General features: G+C 40.4%; 3 protein-coding genes across 4 annotated transcripts; 2 read left to right on the top strand and 1 right to left on the bottom strand.

Annotated features, from left to right (window-relative positions):
* The first annotated feature begins 1015 nt into the window (after window positions 1-1015).
* On the top strand, window positions 1016-9788 carry LOC310957983 (ATP-dependent zinc metalloprotease YME1L1-like). Of its 2 annotated transcripts, none has more exons than XM_083928754.1 (18): window positions 1016-1178; window positions 2331-2492; window positions 2633-2810; window positions 3682-3771; window positions 4071-4180; window positions 4342-4492; window positions 4591-4674; window positions 5034-5186; window positions 5307-5459; window positions 5639-5771; window positions 6066-6128; window positions 6336-6448; window positions 6689-6844; window positions 7074-7225; window positions 7322-7448; window positions 7585-7658; window positions 7781-7867; window positions 7979-9788. In XM_083928754.1, the coding sequence occupies exons 1-18, from the start codon at window positions 1146-1148 to the stop codon at window positions 8120-8122; spliced, it is 2163 nt and encodes a 720-aa protein (XP_083784880.1). In that variant the 5' UTR covers window positions 1016-1145; the 3' UTR covers window positions 8123-9788. The 2 variants fall into 2 exon arrangements, with proteins under 2 accessions (XP_083784880.1, XP_083784879.1); XM_083928753.1 differs by having other exon boundaries at window positions 5013-5186.
* A 915-nt stretch (window positions 9789-10703) lies between these two features.
* Window positions 10704-13736, bottom strand: ptchd3b (patched domain containing 3b; the record flags this gene model as incomplete). Its single annotated transcript, XM_083929055.1, has 4 exons — window positions 10704-12223; window positions 12371-12516; window positions 12596-12717; window positions 13017-13736. 4 exons carry the CDS (start codon window positions 13734-13736, stop codon window positions 10704-10706), a joined length of 2508 nt encoding a protein of 835 aa, XP_083785181.1.
* Window positions 13737-15026: 1290 nt separating this feature from the next.
* On the top strand, window positions 15027-20178 carry LOC310957609 (ras-related protein Rab-18-B-like). The gene is made up of 7 exons (XM_083928249.1): window positions 15027-15206; window positions 15810-15865; window positions 16189-16250; window positions 17020-17092; window positions 17311-17429; window positions 17772-17838; window positions 18707-20178. Exons 1-7 carry the CDS (start codon window positions 15139-15141, stop codon window positions 18877-18879), a joined length of 618 nt encoding a protein of 205 aa, XP_083784375.1. The 5' UTR covers window positions 15027-15138; the 3' UTR covers window positions 18880-20178.
* Window positions 20179-21888: the final 1710 nt, after the last annotated feature.

The raw sequence follows: 21888 nt of genomic DNA, 5'->3' as shown, positions 1-21888 counted from the left end.
TAACCTGAATTTACCGTTAGGCCAGAAACAGAAAAGGGAGGACAGATTTCAACAGGGATTTTTAATTAATTTATTTTTATTTGCATATTTTCGCAAATATAATACAAACATAGTAGAACAATTTGGCATCGTACTCGACAAAGACAAGAATGTATACATAAGGCAGTCAAATATCCTTTCAATAAACATTACAGTTGTAAAGTATAATGACATATCATAAGCAAGAGTACTTAGATACACAATAGAATTAAAAGGCATACAATAAAACAATAAATAAAGCAAATATAAACACATGCAAAGAAATTGAATTAAAAAAGGGGCTATATTGTTACATTTCTTTAAAAAAAGTATTGTAATATATCAATGGTATAAGTATATTTCTTACTATTAATAATTTGGATGGACTCAAATTTTGAAGGGATTAAAGTTTGGCCGAGATTTCATGGGTATGACATGTTCCCTGTGTGGACCATGAATGGAGCGTGGACTAGTGGCTGGAGAGGTGCCAGTTCATCTCCTGGGCAGTGCCGAGGTGCTGTTGAGCAAGGCACCGAACCCCCAACTGCTCGGGGCGCCGAGCCATTTGGCAGCCCCCTCGCTCTGACATCTTTCCATTAATTGCATGTAGATAGGTCCTGTTTGTGCATGTGTGTAGTTCGGGCCTGTGTGTGTGTCTTCTTCTTCTTCTTCTTCTTCTTCTTCTGTAGAATTAAGTAAGTAATAAGTTGTTGTGTAAGTGTTTTTGTTTACATAGCAGGTCTTTTGCTTCCAGTTTAATTAATTAATTTTACTGAATGTTAAATAAAAAAAATCTCCATTTTTTTCCAGAACTCCAAAGAATATTGAAACTCCCAGAATAAATGCATCATATTTTTTTTGTTGGATTTTCCACATCTGCAAACCTTGAAACAAATGTATAAGTGGGATAAATATTGTGCATGAGATTCTAGATCCAAAGCTCATCACAACAACACAGACGTCATATCCGGTTTATTGTCAGCTGTCAAGACTTCCGCCGAAGTTCGCAGTTTGACTCATTGCTATGCATGCTACAGAAAGAAAGTGAAAGAAATCCGTACCTTTACCGCAGTGGTATATAACTTGTGTAGTTTAACGACCGTTTTTGTACCGGTGAGGACTTAAAAATGTTTTCCTTGTCAACGACTGTCCAACCACAGGTAAAGGCCAAGCTAACATTAACGTTAGCATCGCTGTTGTTTTGGTTAGCCTAACTTAACCTTAGCTTGATCTCCTCTCTCCAGGCTGCTGTGTACCTTTCGTTATAGTTTGATTAAGTTGATAGACATTTACGTTCATGTCAGTGGGAATTGTGTCAGTTAATGTTATCTTTACATTTACCCGTTATTGAACTGAAATAAATAATGTTAAGACCGTTGAGTTACAGCTAACGACACTGTTGTTGATTAGCGTCCAGTGTGTTCTTACCTGCAGGATGGAAACTGCGTCAATGAGTGATATCTTACTGGTGATTTTCATATTCTAATAACTTAGCTGATCAACTAACTTTTCTTCTGATACATGATAGTCACCTCAGAGGTCTTACGGCTGCTGGAAGTCCTTGAAAACACTTGAATTGTAGTGTGGTGTTTTCAAGGTTTATAAAGTGCATGGATTTTGAATAAAGTGCTTGAAATGTAGTTCATGTGGGCTAAAATAAGATTTTTGAGGGACTGAAAACAGCATTTTCTGACATTTCTGCATTAAAAAATTACTTTTGACGATTAACACATGATCAAAATAATTGGTGATTATATTTATGTCAATCTATTAGTCGACAAATCAATGCAGCTCTAACGGAAGCATTCATTTGTCTATTAGCATTCATTTGTCTAGTAGCATTCATTTGTCACCCTTCTGTAGAAAGCTGTCTCACGTTGGTTGTTTGATGCTTAATAACATCTAATTTAATGTGATGAACAAGTGAAATAATCAGTATACTGCATATATTTTATTTGCTGTATGCAAATATGTAGTTTACCACATCTGTAGGGTGCTGGAAAATCATGAAAATGCACCTTGAAATGGTTGAAAAGTGCTTGAATTTGACTTTGCAAAAGGTGTAGGAACCCTGTCTCATGGATGTTAACTAACTGGCTTGATTTACATCATATTGTTGACATTGTAACACCAGCTGACGTCAGCTGATGTACTTTACCTGTGTGACTGCTAGCAACAGCCTCTGTAAGCTGCCTTCGGGCTACCTAATAAATAGGGTTTCTGATGATAACGTTAATCGTAGCATATATGACAGTGATAATTATTTGATTTTCGTACATCATTCATTCACTCTTCTCTACATGCAAACACAGGTGACTGTACCTCTCAGCCACCTCATCAATGTCCTCCACTCTATGAAGAGCTCAGTGGGGAGCAGCACCAGCACCACCAGCAGCAGCAGCAGCAGCGGTGTCACCTGCAAATCAAGAAAACACAAGAAGCATGCTTCAGACTCAGAAATGCACCATACAGAGGTATACTAGAGCACAACATAATCTGTAATTGCTGTTTCAAGAGACAGTGTGATACTGTCCCACTTGTTTAACAAAAACCTGTTCCAGAATAACTTTGTACGGGCTTTAAATCTCATACACAAAATGGTATGTGTGTGCAGCCCACGTGGAACCTGCGTGAGCTTGGCTTTTCAGACCTGGGAGTACAGCAGCTGGATGGGCTGGTGAACAGTGTGTTCCCACGCTCGAGTCCACAGGAGTCCCCGCTTCAATTGGGTGGTCAGACATCCTGGAGAACCTCCCATCTTTCTTCACACTCCTTTTATTACAATAAGCATGGTGAGAATGTACATATTTGTTATAAACTGGCCTGCTGTACTGTAACCGTTGCTTGCACAACTTACATGAGAGTGCACTCACACTGTCCATCCTTACCGTGCCCCGTGCTTTAGGGTACTTGTCCCCCCCCTCCCTCTCCACCCGCGGCCCAGGCCCATTTGTACTCACACTACCTGGGCCTCGGCAAATGCTTCTTGCTGCCTATACGTCATCACGCCGTAACACGTCAAACGCATTGACTGGCTTTGTTTACAAATCTTTCCATAGACCTCAGAGTTTTTGTGCGTCTTGTCCGACTGTTTTTGAATATTTTCATCAACCAAATCTGCAGTAAACACTCCACCTCCGCATCACACCAACGTGAACCTTTCGCCGCAATTGTTTTAAATGTCCGTGCATGGTCCCTCCTTCTTTTTTCTATAGCCGAACAGGCGCACATAAACTCTCCCAAACGGGCCGTGACCGGCAAGCGTACCCGCCTAGACGCGGTACGGTTGCACTCACACTGGTCAAATGAACTAGACTTTACCGGTGGAGCGTGCTTGGGCACGGTACGGATAGGCAGTGTGAGTGCGCCCTGAGTGTCCCTGTGGCTGGTTCTCTTCCCCGACTCCTCATCAGCACACCTGAATGAATGCGACATGCCAAGACTTCACCATCTGCAAGACGTTTAAATATGGTGTTACACTTAATGTTAAGAATTACAGAGTTTATAATCAGTGGAGGTGGTCAGCATCCATCTCGACATTCTCTGAATCTCCTCTTTTTCATCAGTTTAGTTACCAGTTAACTGTGCAACGAGGGTCTCTGCTACCACTTTGTCCTAAAGGTATCTCAGGGTTAACAGTTGAATCTTCTCCTTTGTTCCCAGGCTTCTCATGTGGTGCAATGCCCATGTCTTATTCCAGACAGCACCCTTCACCGCTTCAGTCTGTCTGCACAGACCTACAACACTGGCCAGGTAACTATGAATTACTATGTTATAGTTTATAACTAATCCAAAGCTTTGTATTCAGTTGTTACTAATGAATTACTAAAGTTGGGCTGTGTGTTATTTGACCACAATATAAATAACATTACTGTGAGAACAACACATATTCCAGTTAATTATCAATATTATCTGTGGTCCTATTTTTCCATGTACATTGTAAATTTACCAGAAACAATATGTATGTATATTTGCAATGCATGTGCTAAATCAGTGAAGTCGGTTAAGTTTTGAATCTATTCAAACGTCACATGGTTACTGTTTATTTCAAGTGTTGGTCCAGAGCAGAGGCTTTAAAACTTTAAAGAGCAAAACCAGACGACTGCAGTTAGCCTCTGATCGCCCCCTGGAGTCTGAAGGATTCACACCATCTTTTATGAAGGTAAGTACTTGGAGATGTTTGCATGGTTAAGAATATCCTTAAGCATGTTATGGATATGTTAAATGTGCTTATTATAGTTCTTATCACAACCACTGAGAATGAAAGGTGTGATAAAAGTGAAGGCATATTCTGGCTTTGATCAATCTTACCTTGTACTGCAGGGTTTCCTGACACGTGACAAGGGGATTGAAGTTGAAAGTCTAGACAACCTGGCTAAGAACAAGAACATACCTGATGGACAGCAGGATGCGTTTAAGAGGGGCTTCGCTGAGGGTTTCCTGAAAGCTCAAGCCTTGAAACAACGCACACAAGGCCAGTTTCAAATTGCTCAAATTGAATCACACAGCCGTTTTTCCATTATTAAGCATTTTACAGTACTGATTTCTAGTTTTCCTGCTCCAACTGTTCAGACTCTTTTAGGAGGACTCGCCTAATCCTGCTGGTGTTGCTTCTTGTTGGACTCTATGGTATCTCCAAGACCCCCTTCATATCGGGTAAAGGCTCCTTTTCTACTCTAAAGCTGCTTTTTAATTTCTTGCCATACATGAAATCAATATGTTCACATTTTAATATATTAAAACATGAATGTTAATAATAAAGCTTAGCATCTGCCTGCTAAACTAATCTATGTATACTGAACATGATTTAGCTTATAAAAGTATAGAACTAACCTCTTCTACTAATTCTGACCTTCGATATTGAAGCACTAATATAATATACAATCAGACGTTTTTAAATAATCCTCAGATACAGGCTGTGTGCGTGTGTGCGTGCATTCATTAACCGTGCCATGCAGTGTGATTTCGAACTTTAATCTAACCATTTTGGATAGTACGGTTCCGGACCACATCAGGCCTGGATTCTGCAGTGGACCCTGTCCAGATGAAAAATGTGACATTTGAGCATGTCAAAGGCGTAGAAGAAGCTAAGAACGAGCTGCAGGAAGTGGTGGAGTTCCTGAAAAACCCAAAGAAGTTCACTGTCCTGGGAGGAAAGCTGCCAAAAGGTAGGACTATCTTTCTGCACTTGCAGGTGTAAAGAGTATGATGATTTTTCAGCTGAGATGGTGATTGCACAATTTCTTTCAGGGGTCTGTTTCTCATTCTTTCTTATCTCTCTACTTTAGGTGTTCTGCTGGTTGGCCCTCCAGGCACTGGAAAGACTCTACTGGCCAGAGCGGTGGCTGGGGAGGCAGATGTGCCATTCTACTACGCCTCCGGGTCCGAATTTGACGAGATGTTTGTCGGAGTGGGAGCCAGCCGCATCAGGAACCTTTTCAGTTGGATATTTTATTATTATTATTATTTTCATATCAAAATCAACCTTTTCTTTTCCCTTTTCCATCCTTAGAAACCCCTTGAGAGTGTAGAGTTGACTTCCCCTGGTACAAGGGCTGCACTGTGGCAAAAACAGTATAATTTTTGTGCTGAATATTGTGGTACATATGTTTATTTCTAGGGGAGGCTAAAGCCAATGCTCCCTGTGTGATCTTCATTGATGAACTGGACAGTGTGGGCGGGAAAAGGATTGAGTCTCCCATGCACCCTTACTCCAGACAGACTATAAACCAACTCCTTGCTGAGATGGATGGGTAATCTCTAAAGTTGTGTATTGTTACAGTTTAGGAATGCACTGAGTGAGGAGTTGTTGTAATTCTTATTTCAAATTTGGCAATGTGGTGGGTTTGCAACGATGTATATCATTTTCTATTGCGATAGTGATATATTGTGATATGGTATGTGTAAAAAAATGTAATTAAGAAGCCATTAATATGTATTTTTATTCATGTCTGAGTGCTGTGGTGCGAAAACGCAACAGAAAGCAAGAGGATAGCTTCTGCGTTGAAGACACTGACTTGCATGTACCTTGTGATATTATTTTGTAGGTTTAAACCAAATGAAGGGGTTATCATCATTGGAGCAACCAACTTCCCAGAGGCTTTGGATAAGTATGTTTACCTCTTTGTCTCTTGCTATAGCCTTTGGAAATGTGAGAGCTTATAGTGCACATTTATGTCATGGTTTAAAACCCTCAGAGTGGCTGCTTTACTTGTCGGTAACAAAGAATGGACTGCAACCATGAGACCATTTTTGATGCAGTGACGGTAATGCTGACAGTGTCATCATTTCACCAACCAGCTGATCTTCTCTTTTAGCGCCCTGATCCGCCCAGGACGTTTTGACATGCAGGTGACTGTCCCTAAACCAGATGTGAAAGGGCGCACAGAGATCCTCAACTGGTATCTGAAGAAGATTAAAGTGGATCCAGGTGTGAGATCAGCATCTGCTAATCCTGAATAATTCTAACAAACCACTAAGACAGAACCCACAGTTGTTTGTTTTCCTTGGTTGGGTGCTCCTGACACAATGACACATCACAGAGCACTGGTACTTTGTAAGATGACATCATATACTGTATTTCTATTTACCTCGCCTAAACAGTAGCCTAGAATGACTGTTTCTGATAACCGTGACACCGTTGTTGATATGTTGCATGTCATCTCTGCAGCTATTGAGGCCAATATTATTGCCCGGGGCACAGTGGGCTTCTCTGGCGCTGACCTGGAAAATCTGGTCAACCAGGCCGCCCTGAAGGCAGCAGTTGATGGCAAAGACATGGTGACTCTGAAGGAGCTGGAGTTTGCTAAAGACAAAATCCTCATGGGTGAGTAATGAGGAAGCTTTGGTAGTCGGTAAAGAAAGACCACTACATTGTTTCCCTGCAATTTTTATACTATACTTAGACTTTCCGGTTAAGGTTTAGTAGAAAGTTTATGTTCCATCCAACGTGACAAAAGCTTAATTATTATTACTAAGATCACTCGCATCAAAGTCATCCTGAAAATGTGGCAGTAAAATAATTTAATCTAAACTTCCTTAATTTTTTCTTCAAGGCCCTGAGAGGAGGAGTGCGGAAATAGACAAGAAGAACAAGACCATCACAGCGTACCATGAATCAGGCCATGCAATTGTAGCTTACTACACCAAAGATGCCATGCCCATTAACAAGGCTACCATAATGCCCAGAGGCCCCAGTCTGGGACATGTAAGGAAGCAAAGAGCTTGTAAACTAAATGGTTTTCTTTAAAGTTTCTACATCCTCTCATTCTTCCTCTCAATCTTCTTCAACGTCTCTTGCCAGGTGTCCATGCTCCCTGAGAACGATCGCTGGAGTGAAACTCGCTCTCAGCTTCTGGCCCAGATGGACGTCAGTATGGGCGGCCGCGTAGCAGAGGAGATTATATTTGGCAATGAGAACATCACAACCGGTAAGAAGGAGTTCCAAAAAGTGTTTTAACGCAAAAGAAAATATTTACTAACTACTAAAAAAAAACTAACACGAGGAAAGGTGGTTGAGAGGGTGAAATTTTTTAAATGCAACATGTACCATTTCTTCTTCTCCAGGAGCATCAAGCGACTTTGATAGTGCCACAAAGATCGCTAAGATGATGGTGACCAGATTTGGAATGTGTGAAAAGGTAGGCTAACTTAAAAAGAGAAGGCTGGTCATAGTATTTGTAGCACACATGCATCACAGTCTACAGGTTTTACTCTAACCTTATTTGCATTTATGCATTTGTTTCCCTGTCTTGTCTCCCAGTTGGGAGTGATGACCTATACTGACATGACAGCCCAGAGCCCAGAGACACAGGCAGCTGTGGAGCATGAAGTCAGGGTGTTGTTAAAGGTCTGTGTGATCATTTTTCAGGACTGCTAACCAAAAAAAAAACAACTTAGCCATCCATCCAGCTCTTGTAAAACCTTTCTTCTTACCATCTCTTCTCTTGCTTGTCTCCAGGAGTCTTATGAGCGCGCCAAAGCCCTGCTGAAGTCTCACACCAAAGAGCACAAAAACCTTGCAGATGCTCTGCTCATGTATGAGACACTGGATGCTAAAGACATCCGGCTGATCCTGGAGGGCAAGGCCCTGGAGGACAGATGAAACTAGCGAGGACGGCAACAATCGGGGGTAGCAACGGGGGGAGGGGTCTGATTTTATGAGCACAGGGGTCATGGAAGGAGGGATGGACTCAGTGTAATTAACAGTGAATCATAGGAGTAAGGAGTCCCCTGACAAGGGCTTGTGTTGTCCCCTTTGTGTAATTTCATCAGTGTGCCCACATAGGTAGTTCTGTAATGTGCCACTTAAACATGACTTTCTGTGTTCATGGTAAGCAGCTGTATGTTGCACAGGTTAAATGCCTGATGTTAAGGATGTTGCTCAGGTCACTTTATCAGTTGGTGAGAGGAAATAATACATGAATGTAATTATGCACCTCAAACACAAAATCAGCAGCTGCTGTAGGTAAGAACAATCCCTTTTTATAATGTTAATTGTTGAAATAGGAGTTGACATTTGGTCAAAATCTGTTCAGCCTGGTCGGATTCGTATTAATCAATGGGAAATGCTGAGTGGCATTTATCTTTAACCCTGCAGCTGGACTTTAACTAAATCTCAACTCCTGTATGTCAGTTGTCTTCCAGGGTTTGTTCATATCTGTCATTCGTTAGTATATCTTCACATCAGGCTACACTCTGTCTTTGTGTCTTTGAATGTGGTGTGTCGCAAAAGGGTGCTGCACTTTCTCTTTCCATCTGATTCTTTGTATCTATATACATATACTCCTGTCCCCCTCTGTTACTTATTTTTAAAGGTGGCCTTTTGGGGGAATGAACTGTAAGTGTATTTTTCCCCTTTTGAAGGAGGAAGTGTATAAAGTTAAACTATAATGTCTCAGCACTTTGAGTAAGTGTACTTGTGTACTCTTCATGTAATTTATTAAATGTATGCTGTGTACAAATGGATGAAAATACTGCTGCTCAGCCTCAAAAAGCATGCAAAAAATACAAGAAGCTGTATTTATATAGTGATAAAGCATTGGGATCTTTAGTTAACGTAATGTCGGCTTAAATTTTTTAAATAGTCAGAGTTCAGCATCCAAAGAGCCTCAGCAAAATATTAGTTTTCTTGTAATTGGAAATTTGATTAAGTTGATTAAAGACTCTTAATCTTTAGATGATTCAGACAAACTCCTTTGTCCTTAAAGCAGAGGTTTCTCACACCCATACCTTTCTGTTTCTACACATTTTGCACAATGCTGTGAAAGAAAGATGGCACTGTTCTGTGTATAAAGGAAGTTAAGCTGTAACAAGTCTAATTGTAAAGTGACGTCCTTGGCTCTTTATATGACATTTCTTCAAAACTGATTTTAGGTAGAAACTTTCTGAGTTATGCCTCTGTTCAAAATGTTGAATGTCCCAACTTTAAAGCAAATTAAAGTACAGAAGCAGCAGTAGTGTATGTAATCTGTTTTGTTTTGGCTTTTTTGAACAATAATTGAAAGTACAGCTCTTGTGAAGATTACCATCAGCATATGTATTCATAGTGTTACCCTTTTCATTCTTTTTTGCCTCAAATCGAGACACTGTTCTTTTCAGTTTATTGGCCTTTTATCCCTGTTTAGCCGTACATATGATTCAGAAGTAATGGGAACATTGTATATAGATAGTACTTTTATGCTGAGAACACATTGAATGCCTCTGCTGTTGATTGACAACATCTCCCAACAATGTGATGGCAGTGAATAATGAATGTTAGTACAGCTGAGATAAATAAAAAGAAACACAAATAAAAATGTGTAAGTGTGTGTGTGACAAAAATGTAATCTTTTGTAAGAAAGTGGAATATATATCTACCTAGTTTGTGTTTTGACTTGTGTAGCCTATTTATGTGATCCAGAATGTAATTTCTTGAAAGAATAAACTTTAGTTTCATATTTTATTTGTAGAGTGCCCTCTACATTAGCTTTTTACAGAGCCCCTTAAGTCCCTGAAATATATATAAAATATCTAGTTTCAGGACTTTATGGGCGCCGTAGCTTTTTACTTAGTGACGATGTCAGTTTCATTTGAATGGTTCAATATCCATGTAGGCGGGGTCTAAAAGTTGTTCATAATATAGCTACAGGCAACTAGATGTAGCTAGCTACCTCTGCAGCCTACATTGGTGTTACTCCACCTGGATGTCATGCGTTAGTTCCTCCATGTGGTGGAGTGATATGCTAACATTATAGGACTATGCTACCTGCTGATGACTTTTCACAGTCTGGTTAGTTGCCGCTAGTTAGCCTAGCCTGCCAATTGTCCTCCAAGTTGTAATGGGACACATGACAGACAGTACGTCTGCAGCACGGAAATTGACAGTGCATCTCCTAGCAGCAGCTGGTGTTTCTCTTCTATTATAATGAGGGTTTCTGTGGCTCCTTCCCTCTGCTGGTGGAGTTTGGGTTTATAGGTTATGGTTAGGCGTAGCAGCGATAACTGGTATTAGCATTGATAAAGTTAGGTAAAGGTAAGGGGTGAAACACATTATTGAGTTCCACAGCCCAACAGAGTCTGAACACTAAAAACAGTTTTAACAAATATGGAAAATGATTCACAATAGCTGCAGTATCACTTTGAGATTACATCTCTTTACACAAAAATTGTGACAGATTAAAATGTGGAAACTGGACATTTCAACTTTAACTCCACTTTCCACAGGCCACAAACAGAGTCAGAAACACTGGAATGAACACTAAGCCATGGAGCAACCCAAATGTAATCACAAGAAACACAATCTTGAAGAATGTCCTGAAGATGTAACTCCCAGACATAGACAGCACCACCACTCCTAAAATAGTGGACAGTGCTCCTTGCAGTATTGGATAGCCTAAATGGGCCAATGCATCCGTTGCTTTCTCATTGACATCGCTCTTGGGGCTGGAGACGAAAGAATAAGAAATATGCGCTGAGAAGTCTACAGAAAAACCAATGCACATGAGCAGGTGTATCATGGAGATGGAGTCCAGGCTTACACCCCACAGTGCCATGAACCCTGTCACACCAACAATGACCGAACAAATTGCAAAAGCCACCCACAGGGAACACAGAGGATTGGGTATCAGGATGAGAGAGACAACCAGCATCACGATCACAGCCACTGCAATGGTTTGAATGGTGTTGTCCATAATGACAGTGTACTGGTCAAAGTAGATGAAAGCAGGGTGGTATACCAGTAGATCTACTGGACATTTGTCTGCTGTTTTCCTGAGTCCAGTCATCATATCCTTCCCTGTTGCGTTGTTGAGTGTCTGAATGAAAAAACGCGAGGCCTGAATCTTGTTGTCTGCAGTGAAGTTGATGTCTTGTTTAAACGCGAAGTTGAGTTCTAAGAATAGTGGCAGATGTGTTTTGAAAACCTCGGGAGAACTTATATCGCGATTGGTCACATTTGCATACTGTTGAAACGAAAGAAACCAAGCAGAAGTGCCACTGACAAAGTTCAAAGTTTCAAACTTTGAAATGCACGAACGCAGCGGCTTCTGTTCATCCTCATCCCAGTATGGGAAGAGCTGCTTCACTGCTACCATCACATTACAGCTATATCCAGAGAAGTGTTGCCTTTGATTGTTGTAGTAATTGATGATGTAGGAATCATCCAACGCCAGATTCCTGATGTCGAGTCCCTCCTTTAAGATACAACAACCATAAATACTAACAGCCAGATAGCCTGCGTAAATGACAAATACACAAACTTTCATCAACTTATGGGTCAAAAATGGGCCATAGAACTGCTCAAACATGTGACTCATGGGCTCAGTTTCCTCCGTCTCAGTGATTCGATCGTAGCTCCCCCCAACACAGCACACACTAAAGGCTTTTGAATTCCTTGATGGTAAATCTTCTGGTATTTTGGCACAGGTGAACCAGTGCTTGTTCTCTGCCTCCCTCTGTCCATTCAAAGCCATACACGCCCCCAGGAAAGTGATGCTGTACAGATAGCAGAAGCAAACAGAAATCCCAGCGTACAGGCAGAAGGACCGGACTGAACCGAAAGGCGAGCTGTAGCCCAGGAAGAGAGCCAGAGTGTCGGTCAGGGTGGTGATGGAGATGGAGACGGCAGCATCCTTGTAGGTGTCAGCCAGCCGGTTGGGGACGCTGTCCAGAACACGTGTCCTCTGCCAGCAGGAGATCATGATGAACATATCATCCAGTCCAATACCTTAAGGTTGAAAGTCAGAGGAGAAAGAATGGCACATCATATCAACACATGTTTTACTACATGCAGTTATGCTTTGAGTGCTCTCTAACCTTGATTCAGCCTAGGACAATGGGACCTCATGGACCTGGATGTTCAATAAAAACCTACCTAATATCATGAAAGGACAGGAAGCAACTGTCATGACAAAGGGTTGATCCAGCAACAACAGCGCACCAAAACCGCTCAGGACTGCCAGACCTGTGGAGACCACCCCGCAGGAAGCCACCCACACCTTCGTCCTCACATTATCCAACCTAAAAGAAAATCAGTGATCAAAAAGAGCCATGCATGCAAACATCATTGCATAACATAATCAGCAGATGTTTTACCAACCTCCAACACGATACGATTGAAAATGTGATGGCAATGGCATAGGTGATGGAGAATAAGTAGATGACGGAAGCTGGAGATTTTTTAAATTCCCACTGCATTGACATGGAGGTGGAGTACGACACCTGCAAAGATTATAAATACACTTAACAGACATTCATTCATTCATTCATCTTCAACCACTTGTCCCTGTCGGGGTCGCGGTTGCTGACATCGGGCGTGAGTGCAAAGACATGCCTGTGTTAGGTTAATTGATGACTCTGAAATTGCCCGTAGGTGTGAATGGTTGTCTGTCTCTGTTCGTCTCTATGTGCCCTGCGATAAACATGCGTCCTGTCCAGGATGTACCCCGCCTCACTTAACAGACATGATGAAACAAAAGCTCATTACTCAAAACACTAGAATGTGTTAAAGTTATGATTACCTGAATGGAAGTTGATGATATATTTGAGACCAAATGAATGAAGCTCTCCAACCACAGGTCAGTCTTTGTTTTGTTGTCCTCACGTAAATAGTAATGTAGCTGTATGGCTTTAGCACTGTCAACTACTGAGCTCTCCTCATACAATTTGACACTCCCCAGACTTAAATATAAAGGAATACTCCCTAAATCAGCGTAATACCATGGAAATGTCAGATTGACTGTGTCGATATTGTTTGCATTGTACTCAATAATATCTAAAATGTCATTAGAGGTGCAGGATCCCATCACCTCAGCACAAACATCCACATATTCAAATGACTGCTTGTCAAACTGCACTACCATACTCCTAACTTTAAAGTCCAAGTCTAGGATGTCCCGGAGTGACCCCACCGTCAGAATATTCCGGTCACTTGTAGCTATGAGAGTGGCATAATTCCCATCCGTGCTCAGTCTTAAACGTGAAAACATTGAGTCATTTCCTGGAAAAGTTTCTTGGATGTATTTCCTCTCCAGCTTGGCTTGGCCATCGACAGGCGTGAACTGCTCTTCGATATCGTTTGACATTCTGCGCTCCAGAAGATAAAATCCGCTCCCCAGACTTGCTGAGAGAATAAGGGGGGCCATCAAGAACCACCAGGGATGAGAGCCGATAAAATGACCCATCATCTCGAAACACATGCGTAGGGGTCTCTCTATGCAATCGGTGTGGAATCTGGCCATAACTGTAAAATACTTGCTCCCTTAAAATCTGGATTTCTGGTTAGAATTTGCTACAGAAACTACTTATAACCGAGCTGCTGCTTTTCTCAGACACTTCATACATTAGAGAGAGCTGTGAGTATTCACAACCGGCTGTATTTATTGTGCCGCAGCTCCTTCGTGAAATGGGATTTGCATAATAATGGGGTTGGCCCACTCTATAATGAACAGAGACTGATGAAGTTTGAGGGAAGGCTCAGTGAAAGAGCCTATTGAAGAGCAGTAGGTGTAGTATGGCTCGTTGAAGCTCACTGTACGGCTCACTGGTTCCATTTCAGTTCTTACTGTCAGTGGTTTTTGTGCTGAACCCCCAGGTGGTTCCTTCTCACGGCTGAGGTAACATTTAACTTTGGGCCTTTGATGATTAATGAAATGTAGCAAACGCACAGAACAAAGGCGTATTATAATGTGGTTCTTTAGTTACTTTGTTTTCTACCTGTCAATTGACAATTATTTTCTATGGTAGACTTCCCACTAATCGCTCATCTGTTTCTGCTTCAGAAAATGGGACAAACCAAGCTCTACTCCAGTTTGTATCATTGAAGAGGGAGTTCACATAAGTCCTTCCATGAGTGGTTATTTTCCTTTTGCTATAAAAGCATCTTCTAATATGTTTATTGATTCATTTGTAACTAATAAATGGGATACGATCTAATTCTTTTTAAATTTTATTTTATTTTTTTATTTTTTTTCTAAAATGTTCTTCTTTATTTCACAATTGGAGAGTACAGAGCATCAGTGTTCAAACAATCAGAATGTTTATAGAAACAGAAACAAACAGATAAAGGACAGTATTAAGGAATCAAATACACACAAAAATATATAAATAAAATAGATTAAATTATATTTTTTAAAATAAATAAAATATATGTATATATATATCAAAATACATAAGGTACTTCTTATTTTGGGGTAAATGAAAATAGGTTCAAGTACAATAGTGTGCGTTCACTTTTCTTGTTTAGCATCAGTGACAAGGTTTTTATATAAACATTAAACTCTTCTGTGAAATAACATGATAAATAACTTGATAACATTAAAGTTAGGAAGGATGATTAAATTCATGAGGTTTATTATGAAAAACAAACTGTTTTTCATCATGATCAAATTTTAAAATAACATCATTGGGTCTAATTATTATGTATTATTTTTATTTTATTTTATTTTATTTTAATTTATTTTATTTTCAAATCTCGCGAACCCGTGACGTCACGCCTCGGAGGTTGGGCGGAAGTTGCGTCATCGGCAGGCTGTCAACGGAGCTGCTGTCTGCTAGCTGCTAGCTGCCCTAAAAAAAACAACAAGTGAAATTCACCGTTAAAAGTGTTGCCAAGTGCTTTTCAAACTAGCTCCCCTTAACATTATGGACGACGACGTGCTGGCCACTCTGAAGCTGTTGATAATTGGCGAAAGTGGAGTCGGGAAGTCCAGGTTTGTGCCTGTGCTTTAGCGAAGTACCTGCTAGCCTGTTGTGAATGTTGATATTCTGCTTGTTATGTAAGATAATTACACACTGCTCAGCAGATGTTGCTACAGCGAGCTGGTAGTGCTGTTGTCCTTTTCTCTGCCAATTTAGACCAAATCCTTGCTGTTAATGAGGCAAATAGGTGAGAGATCACGTAAAACACTGGGGTTTGGAAGACCTTGAGAACACCTGAATGTTAGTGTGGTGTTTCCAAGGTTTGAAAAGTGCTTTGATTGTGAATAAAGTGCTTAAAACGGCCTGAAATGTATGTTATATTGAATGGCGTATATGAACTAACACAGAGAACGAAGATCTCCATATTTGAGAGACTGAAAACAGCATTTTCTTTGGCATTTTTGCATGAAAAAATACATGATGATTAACAGATTATCATTTTAGTTGGTGATAATATTTGTATGGATCTCTTAGTCGAGTTAGTTTTCCTGTTATTTGAGATCTTCCTGTCACTGACAGAGGAAAGGCTGATACAGCTTGTAGTGAACTCACAAAATGTCTCTTGTACTCTATGCCTTGCTTATTTCCATGTTATCTTTAATGTCTCCTAACAGTCTCCTCCTGAGGTTCACAGAAGATACGTTTGACCCAGATCAGTCAGCGACAATAGGTTTAAAGTTACACACAGATGCACATAAACACACTGAACATACACTGAACTAGGTTTATACTTACGCACAGATGCACATAAACACACTGAACTACACACTGAACATACACTGAACTAGGTTTCTACTTACACACAGATGCACATAAACACACTGAACATACACTGAACTACACACTGAAAATACACTGAACTAGGTTTTCTACTTACACACAGATGCACATAAACACACTGAAAATACACTGAACTATGGAAAGTATTGATCGATAAAAACAGACAATTCCTAAGCCCTTTGTCTCTACTCTCTTTCTCCCGTGACTGACTAGGTGTGGATTTCAAAGTAAAGACTCTTGCAATAGATGGGAACACAACAAAGCTCGCCATATGGGTAAGACTGAGGTCATTAAGCCATTGTCTATAGTTGGTCTTTGTTATCAGGAAAAACATGATGGACTACAGCGTTTCTCCACACGGTGGCGACATTGCACAGCCAGAATAACGGAAAGACACTGAAAAACAACATCTTATTTCCTTTTCATGAGGCATAAAGTCCCAATCTCCAACGAAAACCCACCAAACACAGTGAGGCCATAACCTAAGCCCAAAACACTGAATGCCTTTAGACTTTATTTGTTTTTCCAGAGCTCAAAATACTTTATGAGAAAGAGGACAGCACTTAGTGAAGAAACAGGTGCAAGACTCATCTTACATGCAGGTTAACACAACTAAGCATTGCTCATTTTTAAACACAATTACAGCATTTATTTTATAATGTTCTGTCTAATTTGATGATAACAAATCAATAAATTCATAATTTCATAGGAAATAGGAATGCCCAATTACCTGTTAATTAGATTTTGCTGGTTGTTTCAGTGCTCTGTTTTTGTGTTTGTTGTTTAGTGGGTTTGCACCCCTGTTTTTAACATTAGAACTGGGGATGATTCTCCGAAAAAGGTTTATGGATTGCAAAAAGTTCAGTAAGGAGTTCTGAAGCGATGGCCAATTTCACAGCGGGATAATCCTGAGACCTTGCCGACTTATCAGGAGCACGTCAGAGTCTGTGAATGCGGACGCTGGCTAGTGAACCTGTTGGTGTCAAAAGTTTGTTGCAGAGGAGTCTTTGCTGCCGTTGATCTTAAGTGTCCTCTCTCCTGCAGGACACCGCTGGACAGGAAAGGTTTCGCACCCTGACACCCAGCTACTACCGCGGTGCACAGGGAGTCATACTTGGTAAACAGTGATGCTTAAAGCCGCATAACAATGTTCAACACCAGACCTAGAGACAGTTTTCTTTTGCCAGTCAAATAATCTATCCGCTCTCCATTTTTTTGTGTCACACGATCCTTTAAGTCACTTTCAGTCGTCAGATAACTGCAGTGCCCTGTCTTAATACTATTATTAAAAGAAAGATGCTCTAATTGCTTTTCTTTGCTGCATGGTTTTGACAGTATATGACGTCACAAAACGCGAGACTTTTACGAAGCTTGAAAACTGGCTGAATGAACTGGAAACCTACACAACACGCAATGACATCGTAAAGATGCTCGTTGGGAACAAAATTGATCGGGTAAGTCTGTCACTTGTGCCGGTTTGACACATTTTAAGTACAGGTTTAAACAGTCACAGTTGTCACTGTCTCTCCTTTACAGATCTTAGGTTTATGTTAATTTTTCAGGATGTGCAGTAGAAAGGCTCAACACTTGACCTTAATGTTAACCTTTGCTTTACGCCTACCTCTTAAATTATTGATATTAAAAAGTAAATATCATGCAACACCAGGAGATAAAGTGTTTTATGAATGTGCTCACCAGCCATGGGTCTATCTTCACTTGTACATGATGTTTAATCCTTTACCATGTGTATTCCACATTTTCCACGAAAATGACACAGGATGTCTATTTCCTTTCAGGACGACCATGAAGTGGACAGAAATGAGGGGTTGAAATTCGCGAGGAAACACTCTATGCTTTTTATTGGTAAGTATCCACGTTAGTGTAAAAATCAGACGCGCTCAGACATGGTCATTTAAACTAATAGAGCCATAAAATGTATCTTACTGTACAGCCATTAAAACTTACCGTACTGTACTTAAAAGTCAGAACTGTAATTTTGTAGTTGGAGCAAGTCAAGACATCACTTAGTATGTCATGCATTTACTTTAGGGTTTGTTGCATTGTTTATACTGCTTTGGCATTTCTTCGTCTCCCGCGCTGAAAGATGCGGCCACTCCAGAAGAACTGCATTATGATTAAAATCTAGCGGGCTTTCATTTATCAGATCCATGACTACACGTGTTCCCGATTCTCATCTCCAATCTGCCCCTCTCTAGGAAATTACGTTAACATTTCTGTGGAGTTTCCATTTTAGAACGACTAAATTAAGGGGTTTGGAAAAGGGTTGGGCAAGAAGATGTCGTGGATTTAATCCGCTGTCAGGATGTCTTCGTCCCACTGGTTGTCTCCTGCTTCTTAAATTAAGTCAAATCGTACTTTATATGTCATGTGTGTCGACACATGGATATTTTTAACTTTGTTATAATTAGTTTTATTATATTGCGGAAAGAAAGAAAGATGTTTCGCTCTGGTTTTTCCTGCCTGTTAAAGGGAAGGCTTTTGTCGCCACTTTGTCGCAGTTACTGTTGCTGCTGCTCATGGAGGAATTGTCAGGTCTTTGTAAATCATAAATGAGTCATAGTGTGATCTAGAGCCGCTCTATATGTAAAGTGTCTTGAAATAACTGTTGGTATGATGTGGCACTGTAAATAGAACTGAATTGGATTTGATTTCAAAGCTGGTGCGTCATTTTTGGGGGCTAAATCTCAGTAACTCTATTTCCTTTGTACAGAGGCCAGTGCAAAGACCAAAGATGGCGTCCAGTGTGCCTTTGAGGAGCTTGTGGAGAAGATCCTCCAGACTCCTGGGCTTTGGGAGAGTGAAAACCAGGGTCAAAGGGTCCGTCTTGGGGACCAGGAGCAGAGCAGTGGAGGGGCGTGTGGAGGATACTGTTCCATACCCTGAATCTGGACAGAAGTGGGGGAAAAAAAGCACCAAACTGATAAGAATGACTACGGACCAGAATCTGAGAAAAGGAGCAGGAGGAGGAGGTGGAACTAGATGAGTACTTTATACTGTTGGAGTTCTGGTCGAAAGGACTTTGCTGTTTGCACACTCCCTTTTTCAACCATCATCTGTCACTACTTTCTCTTTAAAACATGAATGAAAGGATCATGCGAAAATAGCCTCTTGCCTGAGGAAGTATAGTGTTTTAAATTGAGAGAACCACGCCAAGTGTACGTCATACGAGTACATGTCTGGTTTGAATTTAGCTTTTTGGCAGCAGTGATTCTGTTGTGCATTAAGGCATCAGGTTAATAGCATAGTGCCTATTACGTGTAACAATTTGTAGGTCACGGGGCACAGCTTGTCAAATTCTTCCCAAAATAATCAATACAGAAGTCCCCTCAAGTTCCCTGCTCGTGCTTTGTGAGCTGTAAATGTTAACTTCTGCGTAGCTGCGAAGTTTAAGTGCAAAATGTCCTACAAGACATATTTGCAAGCTATATTTCATATATAACACATCGCATGGATTGAGGACAGTGGTGGACGAGGCTTGTTGTTATCTGTCATTATGCACCACAACACTGTGAATGCTCCCAAATAAGACATTTCACAACAAACCCCAGTTACTGACACCAGTCTGTTTCTTTTACTGTTAATCTAAGTATTATTTAACAGTGATTTCCGTCAAATTATATTCTTCAGAACATATAGAGGCTGAACACATGAACTGATTTCCTATTTCCCCTCTCTCTACATGGAAATATGCAACCCCAAGTTTGTCTTTTAGGGTTTCCTGCAACCAAACCTGTCTTTGCATGTCTGTTCTGGACCATAACCTCCACAGCTACAAGTGTAAGGTTTACAGTCGTAAGAGCTAACGCGCTCTTTTACTTCACAGCTTCTTTTGCTTCTTGTTTTCTCCCCATTTACTTAGCCATGTATCTGTGTGGTGCTGTGGTCCATCATGTCCCATGGACTCATTGAAGGCATTTCTCACACATTATAGTATGAGAGCATTCCTAAGACTTTTGTTCTATTGTTGCTATTAGTTCAAATTTCTTTTTCTTGTTTAAAATTCATCATGTTGACCTTTCACCCTTTATGTTTTCCTGTTGCGTTTGCTGTGCATTTATTTGAATCTGACAGTCAACGATAAGATAAATTTACATCTGCCTTAACATTGAATAACATGTGCTAGAGTTATTGTCCAGTAACGTTTGTACTGTTTCAAACTGAAATAAACGACGACCTCAAGATGTCATCACTCAGTACTAATTATTGTTTAATTGCCATTTGAGAACCGCCATTACGTGTGCCGTCTAATCAAAAGCAGGTTTTCAGTGGAAACAGGAGTGAGGTGCTCTTTCCATAATACTTTGTTGATGACGAGTCTGTCATACATGCAAGACTGAAAACATTCTTTGCACAAAATGTCAAAAAAAAAAAAAAAAACCCAGACCAAGTGGAAAAATCCTGTTAATCATGTTTTGTAAAAAAAAAAAAAGTCCCAGAGGACTGAGTGTGATTACAAGCTTATGTTTGGTGTCAGGATGTCCCGAGATGGGGGACGCTCCCCACAAGTCCAGACGTCCCCCCGAGGCTTGTCGTGTTCTCTATATTTCCAATAAGGTTTTTGGCTGTTGACCCCATGTTGAGGTCAGAAAATTCCTCAGCTTTCATTTGGCATTTGATGTAATGTTTTAACATTAAAAACAGATGACAGTTGTGTGTCTCACCTATCATAGCGATATTTGCTGTTAAAAGAAATTACAGAGCATATTGCTCCTCACACAGACATCCCATTGTACTTGTGATCAACTTGCTCTATTGCTTCACTACAAGTACATCCACAATTTCATCAGGAATTCTTCCAAAAACCTGAATCTGCATTGACTGACTTTTAAGCCACTTGATGGCAGGAAACTAGACTTGTCTGCAGAATCTGTCTATTGAGTTTATACCCACGAGAACAGATGGGCGTAAATGTGTTATTTTACAAAACACTCATTTCGACTTTTTGACATGCCTACAAATCTACCAACATCCTTTGTTGTTGTTTTTATTTTTAACCGTTAGGCCCTCAGCTGCAAAATAGCAACATCATTCTAAACCTCAAAGTGTACAACATCTGTAAATCTTTTTTGTGGAAAGACTGCATTTACGTACATTTCAATGGTACTACGGTCATTTAAGTATGACAGCAGTCAAGCCAGACAGTATTGTGTGAATCTAGTGGAATTTGTAAATTGGATTAGGAAATCTCCTGGGCTCTTGAGGGTTTTAAGCAAGCTGACGCAGCTATGATGAGTAGAAGGGGGTTTTTGTCCATTAAGCCATCAGTCTGACAGTTTTTGTAATATCCTACTAAACTGAATTACAGGAGAGCACAAATGGCAACTTGTTTATATTCTGCATGAAAACAGTTAATTCCAAGCTAATCAGATAAATAAGCAAAGCAAAGTTCAAGCTCCACCTTTGATTTGCCGCCTGTTTCTGACGTAGGTGCAGGATTCATATATTTCTATATAAATCATATTGGGAGTAAAGTGACGGTCTAACTATTACATTAGATTGCATTCCATTTAGTTGACGCTTTTGTCCAAAGTGCATTCAACCATTAGGGTACAAACCAGAAGAGCAAGTTATTAAGTCCGTGCGGTAGCTTCAAATAAGCCGATCTATCGGACTGTTCAGTCTGACGTAACACCCTTATAAAATACGATTTCTGGGTCCAAACGCTCTGTTGAAACAAAACAGACACAACGGCCGAACATGTGAACAATAACGATCACCTCTTTGGTCAGTTAGACACCTTTTTCATCCATGAGAAAGAGGTAAAATGACAATTCCGTTGTTTTTAAAAAAACTCAGATCTGTTCGAACACGGGACTGCCGCGTTGTAGAAATATGAGGATCAGAACGGCTCGGACCTGGAAATCATATTTTGAAAGGGTGATACGTCACGTC

This window comes from Echiichthys vipera (genome assembly GCF_963691815.1).
Source record: "Echiichthys vipera genome assembly, chromosome: 15".
In the NCBI taxonomy this organism is placed as follows: domain Eukaryota; kingdom Metazoa; phylum Chordata; class Actinopteri; order Perciformes; family Trachinidae; genus Echiichthys; species Echiichthys vipera.
This window is presented reverse-complemented; position numbering and strand designations above follow the sequence as displayed.